This window comes from Syngnathus acus, chromosome 6 (genome assembly GCF_901709675.1).
Source record: "Syngnathus acus chromosome 6, fSynAcu1.2, whole genome shotgun sequence".
Taxonomy (NCBI): Eukaryota; Metazoa; Chordata; class Actinopteri; order Syngnathiformes; family Syngnathidae; genus Syngnathus; species Syngnathus acus.
Genome location: NC_051092.1, coordinates 4,768,420 through 4,779,404, shown reverse-complemented (window position 1 = coordinate 4,779,404; position 10,985 = coordinate 4,768,420). Strand labels below are relative to the sequence as shown.

Here is a 10,985-nt window from a genome sequence, read left to right as displayed (position 1 = left end):
ACTCAAAAAAATTAGCACAGAAAAATAAAATCAAAATATTTTTTTAGAAACCTCTGTATCTGGTAAACCTGCTGGTTAGCCATTCAGTTTATCCATCGAGTTATACATCTACACAAAAACAACTGAGCTAGCGAGCTATCTGGTAAAACAGCTTGGGAGCATAGTTTAATCGAGGCCAGATAAATTATTGAATTGACTCAAGATTACCTTATGTCATATTTGTTTTTCTTATGGTCCCAAAAGTAGGTCAACATCTTGCGCGTCAGCCAATCAGAAGAGAGGAAACCGGAGGAGGCGGGGCTAAATTGGGCAAAGTCCGGAAACATAATAGAAGTAGATTGCCAGACTGGGAGGACACCGAGAAGTTAAAAAGCGCGTTAGTTGTTTGAATCAAGAAGAAACTCGGCGACCACCTGTCGACATGGCTGACAGCAGAGACAAAGCAAGTGATCAAATGAAGCTATGGCAGCAGGCTCGAAGCTCCCAGGTTCGTACGAGGGCGAAGTAAGAGGTCATGTGGGGGCTAACTAGCAGAATGTTATCAATAAACAAAATACAGCGCTCGTACGTGCACTATTTGTTATCATTGAATACCATGTTGCTTAGCGTTTGTCTTAATTTGCATGTATGCCCGCTAGCTATTTGCTGTTATTCAGGAATGAAAACCAAACAAAAAATAGCTTTGCTCTCATGCTAGTAGTTGAACAGTAACGCAGACTAGAGGAATTCATTAAGACCGGACTTCAGCCTTGGTCATTATATAAACAGAGCAAACAGCCGATTGTTATTGGAGAACGTCCACTTATCTTGCACTCGACAAAATCTCAATACATAAAAAAAATCTAAAGCTAATACCAAAATGAATCAAACTTAAACTAAAGATGGGGCACAATCATTTCACATTATTTGGTGGATTTGAGCAAAAATCAGTGGCAAAGCGACATTTCGTGTCGTGTGCCTCAGAAAGCAGAGCCGCTGACCACAGGCAGCGGCATTCCCATCGGAGACAAGCTGAACCTGCAGACAGCCGGACCGAGGGGCCCCCTCCTGGTCCAGGATGTGGTCTTCACCGACGAGATGGCCCACTTCGACCGTGAGCGTATCCCCGAGCGTGTGGTGCACGCCAAAGGGGCAGGTGAGGTATTCGTCAGCATCATCTCCATTTAAAACCACTGTTGCTTCTCCCGTGTGTGGAGGAACCGTAGAAGTATGCTCATAATCATTTTCACCACTTGAATGTAAATAAAGGAAGATTTTGTGCGCACAGGAGCGTTTGGCTACTTTGAGGTGACTCACGACATTAGCCGCTACTGCAAGGCCAAAGTCTTTGAGCATGTCGGCAAAGTGACACCCATCGCTGTCCGCTTCTCCACTGTGGGTGAGTTGAGAACAGTCGAGTACAGCAAGCGCTTTTGTTTTTCTAGTTTGTTGGTTAGAATTAGCAGGACAGCCCAAATTATTTGTGATTTTTGAAGGCAGTGTAATGCTGTGTAATGTGCATTACTACCACCTAAAGGATAGGAGTAGAACACTCATTCCTTTTCCAGACAAACTTTGAATATTGAATTCTGCTGTGTTCCAGCGGGAGAGTCCGGCTCAGCAGACACCGTGCGAGACCCTCGAGGCTTTGCCGTCAAGTTTTACACAGATGAGGGCAACTGGGACCTGACAGGCAACAACACGCCCGTTTTTTTCATCAGGGACGCCATGCTGGTGAGTCTTCCACACCAAGGTAACAGTGCTTTGTTGTAACACACCACAGGAGCATTTTGGACACCAGCAATTTTTCTTCAGCAATGGAAGACTGGTGTTGACCGCTGATGTTTTGCAGTTCCCGTCCTTCATCCACACGCAGAAGCGCAACCCTCAGACGCACATGAAGGACCCAGATATGGTGTGGGACTTCTTCAGCCTGAGGCCCGAGTGTCTGCACCAGGTCAGCCGTGTGTGCGAGATGCAAAAAATGATTCCAACGCGCATCACAATAATGCAATTATTCTTCCCTTTACCCGTTAATATCACAGCTGCCTGCATTCTATTTGTAATCTTTTTTTCTTTTTGTTTTTTTTTCTATGCAGGTGTCCTTCCTGTTCAGCGATCGGGGTTTGCCGGACGGCTTCCGCCACATGAATGGCTACGGCTCGCACACCTTCAAGCTGGTCAACGCTGTTGGAGAGCCCGTGTACTGCAAGTTCCACTACAAGGTCACGCCTGGTCTTCATCTAAGAGACCCGAGTCTTTGTTCAAAAGTCCAACGTCCCATAACATGTCCACTTGAAGCGTCAACCTCGCGAAGCGCGCCGCTGATGATGCTCATATGATGTCTTTCCAGACGGACCAGGGCATCAAGAACATGTCCATAGAGGAGGCAGACCGCCTAGTCGCCTCCAACCCAGACTACGCCATCGGAGAGCTCTTCAACAACATCGCCAATGGCAACTTCCCCTCTTGGACTTTCTACATCCAGGTCATGACCTTCGAGCAGGCCGAGAACTTCCGCTTCAACCCCTTCGACCTCACCAAGGTACAAATGCCCTTCAAACTCATCCGTCGGCTTTAAAAAGGCAAATTTACAATCACTCCCGTCTGGCTCTCAGGTGTGGCCGCATCGGGAATACCCGCTGATCCCGGTGGGCAAAATGGTCCTGAACAGGAACCCGCTCAACTACTTTGCCGAGGTGGAGCAGATAGCTTTCGACCCCAGCAACATGCCGCCGGGCATCGAGGCCAGCCCCGACAAGATGCTGCAGGTACGAAAAACCTTTTGGGACAATTAATAATGAAACAAGAAATCTTCAAACAGCACACGGACGAGAAATATCACTTATCCATATCCAACATGGCGGCCGACACGCATGTATCAAAAGTCTCCGTTTTGCTCCGCCTCAGGGTCGCCTCTTCGCCTACCCGGATACTCATCGGCACCGGCTGGGGGCCAACTACCTGCACATCCCTGTGAACTGCCCCTACAGGGCCCGAGTGGCCAACTACCAGCGTGACGGCCCCATGTGCTTCACCGACAACCACGGTCGGGACGACGGACCAGCCGAGAGAGCTTTTAGTAAATCCCTTACATCTGCAAATGCGGCGCGGCTCATGCTACGTGTTCTGCTTGTCCTCCAGCTGCCGCTCCAAACTACCACCCCAACAGCTTCAGCACACCGGATACTCAGCCTCATTTTACGGAGACGTCTTTCAAGGTGTCCCCCGACGTGGCGCGCTACAACAGCCACGATGAAGACAACGTCACCCAGGTAACCATTTTGTTGGAGCTGGCTGGTGAAAAATACTGTAGGAGGACAAAAAAAAGAAATGAGCTTTTTCTTGCAGGTTCGCGCCTTCTTCACTCAGGTGCTGAACGAAGAGGAGCGTCAGAGGCTTTGTCAGAACATGGCGAGCTCCCTGAAGGGGGCGCAGCTCTTCATCCAAAAGCGCATGGTAAACAGAATTCCACATAGAGTTTGTGGGGGGTTTTTTGGGTCGACTTTGTAGACCCCTCTGAAATTGTGCGCCGTGTTCATCAGGTGGAGAACTTGAAAGCCGTCCATCCAGATTATGCAAACGGGGTTCAGAACTTTCTCAACAAGTACAACGCGGAAGCCCAGAAGGTAAAAAAAAAAAAAAAAAAACACTCGGATTCTGCTTTTCCACTTTGTCAATCCGGAATATCATTTGATCTTGTAAACATCTCAAAATATTCTTTGTTTATCAATGGTCTGCCATGACTTAATCAATGACTTGACGTGGCTTTTCTGGCTCTTTTTCTGCTAGAACGCTATTCATGTGTACAGCCGTCCCGAAGTGTCAGCCGTCGCCGCTGCATCCAAGATTTGAACGCACGCACGTCCACCGGAAGCGCGTTTCCGTCCTGCAGTCATAGTAAAAGCCGCAAGAAACAACAAATTGCAAACCAACCATATGCTAGCAAGACTTTGAAGACGTCATCTCAAAAATAATGACAGTAATCTGCCAGTTTTCAGATTTGGAAGAAAATCTTCCCATTTTCATTATGTTGGATCTGTGCCTCAATGAACAGGAATGATTGTTGTTGATTTGTGCCAACGGTGCTAACGTTAGTGAACGCATAACGCCATATCTGCAATAAGCACCGCCGTTTTACAGGAAGCAACCTGTGTGAGAAAATGCTGTGAAGAAATATCCTCGTAGGAAAAGTAACAATTTTTCTGATGTTTTCTTTTGATTTCACACCCGACTTAACTGCTGCTCCTTTGCTGGAAAATGCTTCATTGATCAATGCGTTCACAATTACAGCACAGTGCCTTGTGCGTGTGTCCGTGTCGCAATTACATTTCCAAGTGTTAGACAGGTTAAAGAGGAAGTCAACCCCAAATCTTTACGTGCCCCCCATTAGTCTAAGCACAGCATTATGATTAAAACAGCAATTTTCTGAAGCTGAGCTGTGACTGGTTGGGACTTTAGCCCTGGCAACTGTGAATGTCATTTCCAGTTGACGGCAAGTGGCGAAATGGCCGCTTGGATTGTTAGACTGTTTCATTCATATTCCACAAACAAAATGTTCATCAGAACACTGATTTTCCAGTCGTGGGGTTGCACAGAACATAATATGGAGTTGACTTCGCCTTTAAAAAAATTGGGTCATTTTGTGTGTATTCGTAAAGTCGCCTAATTAAAACTCCTAGGTTGTGATATAACATTGCTTTGGTTAATAAAACGCTTAGCAGCAACTTATTTTTTTATTATTCATTTTTCCCCCCCTTTAAAACCCTAATGTTGTCAGACTTATACGTTATTGTGACAAAACGGTCTGTCGAACAGACAAGAGTTTATTCAGCACTTGATCCGGAGAGGACCGTTCGTAGCCACCTCCGCATGTTTCTATTTGTCAACGTGCGACAAGACTACTCACTGATGGGTGGCCGTAATAGCCACCACGTAGCTCCGCCCCTGGACTTGGCCCGAGTATCAGTCATCATTACGGACCATATTTGCAAGAAGAATGCTTCCAGGTCATAAATGTAAAGCAGTCAAATGGAAAACAGGAAGGACTGCAGTAAATTGCCGTTTATTGTAGGGGATACAGGAAGGACCGCAGTGAATTGCCGTTTAATGCGGGGATGTATTATTTCACATTATGTTTACTTGTCGAAAAGGGAAGCGGATTGAAGCAATTCTGTTTATCGAGTCCCGTCCCGAAGTTTCATCTACTGGTTAGTTTTGATGTATAAGTATGTCTATTGATGTCTTTGGCAGCAACGTCAGCAGAGTGGCGCAGCGGAAGCGTGCTGGGCCCATAACCCAGAGGTCGATGGATCGAAACCATCCTCTGCTAATTTTATTTTAGTGGCACTTTTTGTTATTATATTTTGATTATCCCATTATTAAATGTTAACGTTGCACATCAAAACACTATTCAGTTAGTTTCAATCAATTTGTATTTGTCGTTGATGTCGAACGTATCTCCACGACAATAATAAAAAGGACCACCAAAAACAGAACACCAGCATGGGCTAGCGTTGGCTCGTGAGTGAACGATTCGTTGAACAATTCGTTTGAACGAATCTTTTGAGTGAACTGATTCCTTAGAATCACTTAAAAGAACTGGAATGCACATCACTAGTATGGGCGGACAACCTGGAAGAGAAAGCCAGAACAATTTGTGGATCAGGTGCGCTCAAGCCTCAACTCCAAGTGTAAGTGACAAAGAAAATTGTTTGCTGCGGAAACTTGAATGCTGGAATGGGATGGCACGTATTCGTCTATGTTTCACCGCTTTGTTGAAGTCACTGGACCTAGAGGTGCATTAGCAGTTGAACTAGCCAAATACATTTGCAGTAACTTTATTTTCTACTCATACAGAGGAGGCATACTTTGAACTGAGGCCACTCAAGATCCATATAATGAAAAAATATTGTCAATGTGATAACTGCATCTGCAGAATGCAAAAATTCGTGCAATAATTGCATATGAAATCGTGTGCTGATATTGACCAATTAGATGCAATCTTTAATCCGCATTGGATTCCAATCAGAGAACAGTACCTAGGGATTTAATTACTAACACTAATTAACTCAATTAGATATCAATGCACTGGCCTTCTTATCATAAAACAAAATATGTGTGCTTACATGGCCTTTCAGAACCCGAACAAAGTACTGCCAATATTTGGGTTTTGAAAGTGAGATTGCATAAAAACTGAAATGTGAGCGTGTATTTTACGCAAAACGTTACTTCAAAGGTAACCTTGACAGTTCATCAAAGTAATTCACAATGTTTCCTATTGGGAAATTTGTTTCGAAAGGAGAACCAGTTTCACAATGCATTGTGTTCACAATGTTCCTTCCCCGCTACTCCATTTCCTCTCTCCTACAAAAAGTTCACTTAAAAAGGAAATGTAGGAAACGTGCTTTTGACTTGAACTTAGAGACGACATGAAGCCGGCAGCTAGCCCAGCCGCGGCGGTCTCCACGCAGCCCGCGACTTCCGATGGGGCCCCCGACCAGCCCGCCGGTTCTACCGTAGTCCTGGTCGATACGGCGGATGAGAGCACGGAGCCACCGCGCGACTACATCATCTTGTCGCTCTTCTCTTTTGTCTACATGGGGAATCCTTTCTGCTTGGGACTAGTGGCGCTCATCTTCTCCATCAAGGTGAGATTGTCACTGTTTTTTATTTTTCTCTTTTTCTTGTGTTTACGTTGAGAGTCATTTGCTTTAGAAATATGTAATGTTTGGAATACATATCTGGACTAGAATATCTGGGTTCTTAAAAATATATATACATATTTGTATTATATTATTTATATTATATGTTTTATAATTATATTCAAGGACAGTGTGTCGCAAATATTTATAAGTACCACCACAAAATATACTTTACGAGCCAGGTACCACTGACGTGTCCGAGATTAGAATACAGTTGTGTAGTAGGCCTACGTGTTCATCGCAAATAAGCAGAGGTTTTCTTCCTGCTAAGTATATTTAATAATAATAATAACCGGTGTAACATTATGAACAGTTTTAATAGTAATGTGCTACTAACCGCCGACCACCTAAGTCTTGTAATGGATTTATTATTTTTAATTGCTAGTCATTTAAATTATATAATACCTTTTTTTTTTTTTTAAAATGTGATATTGAATATTTTTGTTTGTGATTTCAGGCCAGAGACCGGAAATTGGTGGGAGACATGGAGGGAGCCCAAAGGCACGCCTATACTGCAAAAAGATTCAACCTCCTTGCCTTGTGCTTTTTCGGCCTTTCTATCTTCGTTATAGTCCTTGTATATGCTTTCTTGGTTTCTAATGCAAAACGCCGCCGCGTGTAAATTTCAAGGTTGTCACCTCACCTCAAAATGTCCAATAAACATGTTTGTATCATTTGAAACGTGCATAAGCCACAAACACGTGCTCATTTTTTAATTTCATTTTGTATTCTTAAATGTTTATTTATTTATTAACTTCCTGTTAAAGCATCTTGTTCCTTGGTTCATGGCACAGTTCTGTTGCTACAGGGGTTGGGCCATACCTTTTTTGGTGGGGAAAGAAAGGTGGTGTTAGATGTGTTTCGTAAATGTTGAATATTATCACGTCAATGCTAGTTCTTTTTTTTTAGACATTTAACCTTAAGCTATCTTTGTCTGCTCTTCGACGAGCTTGTGTTAACTATAGATGTCGAACGTACACTTCAGTAAGTATAACAAATCAAACATAGCAGTCATAAAAAAAAAAGCCAGAACTGGCGCATCGTACTAAACATTAATATTTACTTGCTATTTTAAAAATACTAACTCGCTAAAGTGACCACGGTGTGTGCAAATGCCACGTTATATGAAGTTGACTAACTGGCCAGCAGGGGGTGGTGTTGCTAAACTCTAATTACATCTGTTTCGTATCGTAAGTTTGACATCTACAATATTTTGAAAAACGAGAGGGCAATTGGTCATATGTTACCTGAATTATTGAGTTCTGTTGAGGTATTTCGTTGAATGACAGTCAAGACATTTTCTGATTGTTTTGAATCATTCCTCCCATCTGACCCCCACCTGCTCATTAAACCTGTAAAAAAAAAGAAAAAAAAAATCCATCTTCTCCCTGGAAGTTTTCTGCTTGTGCTGTTTTTAGGCTCTGTCAGGGTGACCACATAATGACAGAGCTGGCGTATATGAAAGAACCATGCCCAGTCGCCTCCCTTTTCACTGGTCCATATAAAACCTCTTGCTCGGGGGGGCTCCTTTCCACTGAATCTCCTCGCTCGCTTCCCCAAAAGCCAAACATCAACCAGGACCCAGTTGCCCTGAGCGGAGCCGACCATGGACAACCTTTCGTACCACCATTCGTACAATTACCCCTCCGACTGCACCCCGCTCACCAACTGCAAGTCTGCCCGGAAACCAGCCGGCTCCACCGCGGTCAACATGGGCAACGTGGACGAGAACCCGCCTCGGGACTACATCTTTTGGTCTCTGTGCAACACCATGTATGTGAACTTCTGCTGCCTGGGATTCATGGCGCTCCTGTATTCCATCAAGGTAATCCCCACCACCACACCTTCACTACTGTCAATATGCTGGCATGTGAAGAAAAGTGAATTTTAAGGACTGCATGTTCCCCATCTTTGATTGACCTCATGTTTAGTCATTTGGATTAAATAAACTAATATTGAGTTGATTTTTCTTTTTAATTCAACAAACAAGAAGATTGCAGTTCCATATATCTTGTCATTGAAGCTCACTTTGATCAGATGGGAGTCATCGCAGTATCATCGTGATAGCTGTTGTGTCGCAGAAATCAGGCCTTCTAAACACAAGAAATTGAGCCAAAAAGAAGAAACTACAGCGTGTACAAAAGTTTTTCATGCACCAGCAGCGGACTGGCCAGGAGTCCCTAATTAAAGATGTTGGGCGGCTTCATCCGGGTGGTTAAAAATGGCGTAATTGCCATGTTCTTGGTGGGCGAGTGCTCAAGAGAAATTAGAGAGGGAGGAAGAAGACGACGACGAAGCTTGGGTTACTCCTAAATTAAACAGCTGTATCAGCCTTGAACCTGAGAGCTTTGAAAAGAGCAGCAGTTCAGTGATTGGAAGGGATTTGGTCCGAGAAAGCCTAAACCCAGAACTACATCTGTAGGAGCAGGACACTAGTCCTAAACCAAAAACTGAAATTCATGTCGCTGACGCTAGCCCCAAGTCCTACTGTTAGCCTCAAACTTAATCTTAGCTCTGACCCTAAAACAGAAGCCAGACCTGACTGCTTATCTGTAGAAGCATCTCATGAGCCCCAACTTTAATCTTAACCAAATCAAAACCTAAAACAATAGTTTTAAAACAAAGCCCAACCCCAGATCTGTGTTATAGCATTATGCTAGGATATAGCTAACATAGCCAGTTAGTTATAAATAGTTATATTTATATAATCCATACTCCAAAATTGGATTTGGATTGGATTACTTTCCACTTCTGCCCAAACTACAAATTAATAATGTTTGTTTTTTGTTGTTGACCCAATTAGGCCCGTGATCAGAAGACGCAGGGTAACTTGCAACTGGCCCAGGAGTGCTCGGATAAAGCCAAGTGGTACAACATCCTGGCAGCCGGCTGGAACCTTCTCATTCCTCTCCTGGCCGTGGCCCTGCTGGTGCTCCTGCTGGTCCACCTGGGCTCCTCTCAGGGCTCCTCTCAGGGCTCCTTCGACTTCCTCGGAGAGGACGGCCTGCAGAATTTCCTGAAACTCTTCAGCTGGTAGACGGACCGGACAAAACGACCAAGGCAAAATGTTTTTAGCGATTTTGATTTGAAGGGAAAGTGACGCTGCGGTGTGATCGGAAGGCAGTCTAGCGTGCTGCCGGTCTAGTTTTGTGCTGAGCTCAGCAGCTTTTTCATGATTCTATTTGGCTAGCGATGCAGCAGTACTACAATTTACAGCGAACCTCCCCGATTGGTGGGGAATTGGGACAAAGTCCTGCCACAAATTACGAAAATCTACGGGTAATTGTCCACACAAAAAAATATATGTAAACAATGCCTCAAGATGGCGACAAAGTACATTTTTCTTTTAAACCAAAAGAAGCTCACCCCTCAAAGAAACATGAATAGCAACATTGAAAAAAAAAATTCCCGACAAATTTGGATCCGTGACCGAAACCCAAAGTTTGTGCTATTGTCGCATTCCTTGGTGTCGTAAATTTGGAAGCTGCCGTTCTTGAAACATGTTATATATATTTATTGTATTTATGCAGCCCCGTCCGTCGTTTATGAATTTCCTTACCACAACTGAACCCAATTATTGCTTTTGAAAAATCTTTAGTCGTGACAACAAATTGCCGTTGATGGAAGCCAAAGATTTGTTATTGTGATAAATTAAGGACGGGGCAACAATCTCTTTCAGCCTTAAAGATATATTACAGTTTTGCTAGCATGAGTTTGTATCTTAAAGAGACAAAACCGATTTAAGTAAGGAATCATTTTAGGTCGAAAAAGGAAATCCAGAAGTCGCAACCATGCTCAAATTATTGTCATGTATTCATTGAGATAGCATCTCCGGGTATCACCAACAAATGAAGTCTGACACATGCAAAAGATTTCTCAAAAATTTAATTTAATAGCTGATTTAATTCAATTAGCTGTCTTCAAAAGAAAAAGTAAATACATTCAACTTGGATTGTTTTTAAAAATTTTGATCGGTTGAGTGAGAATTGGCTTCGAATTTTTGAGGATACCCTGGATGCATTATATTATCTGTTTATTTGGTCCTTTTTCTTGTTAACTCTTAATAAATCCACAAAATTCAGTGCAATGCTGAACAAAATTTTTTATATGCTGTATTTTTATTAATATTTTCATAAGTTTTACATAATTTATACATTATCTATATTTTTACATCATTTTAACATATATATAATTTTGAAAGGTTTTTTATTATATATCATTTTCAACACGTTTTTTAATTTACTGCTGCTGCTTCTTGTCCCGCGCCTTTCCTTCCTTTCCAATTGGACTGGGCTGGATGTA

At 43.1% G+C, this 10,985-nt stretch overlaps 3 protein-coding genes across 3 annotated transcripts; all 3 read left to right on the top strand.

The window, feature by feature from the left end:
• Positions 1-315: 315 nt before the first annotated feature.
• On the top strand, positions 316-4,706 carry cat (catalase). Its single transcript, XM_037254753.1, has 13 exons — positions 316-487; positions 964-1,135; positions 1,268-1,378; positions 1,583-1,713; positions 1,832-1,936; positions 2,079-2,204; positions 2,333-2,524; positions 2,598-2,750; positions 2,890-3,028; positions 3,124-3,254; positions 3,331-3,438; positions 3,525-3,608; positions 3,772-4,706. The coding sequence occupies exons 1-13, from the start codon at positions 422-424 to the stop codon at positions 3,832-3,834; spliced, it is 1,581 nt and encodes a 526-aa protein (XP_037110648.1). The 5' UTR covers positions 316-421; the 3' UTR covers positions 3,835-4,706.
• Positions 4,707-6,319: 1,613 nt separating this feature from the next.
• On the top strand, positions 6,320-7,381 carry LOC119124823 (interferon-induced transmembrane protein 3-like). The gene is made up of 2 exons (XM_037255115.1): positions 6,320-6,629; positions 7,141-7,381. The coding sequence occupies exons 1-2, from the start codon at positions 6,411-6,413 to the stop codon at positions 7,303-7,305; spliced, it is 384 nt and encodes a 127-aa protein (XP_037111010.1). The 5' UTR covers positions 6,320-6,410; the 3' UTR covers positions 7,306-7,381.
• Positions 7,382-8,154: 773 nt separating this feature from the next.
• On the top strand, positions 8,155-10,787 carry LOC119124822 (interferon-induced transmembrane protein 5-like). The gene is made up of 2 exons (XM_037255113.1): positions 8,155-8,508; positions 9,487-10,787. Exons 1-2 carry the CDS (start codon positions 8,290-8,292, stop codon positions 9,718-9,720), a joined length of 453 nt encoding a protein of 150 aa, XP_037111008.1. The 5' UTR covers positions 8,155-8,289; the 3' UTR covers positions 9,721-10,787.
• Positions 10,788-10,985: the final 198 nt, after the last annotated feature.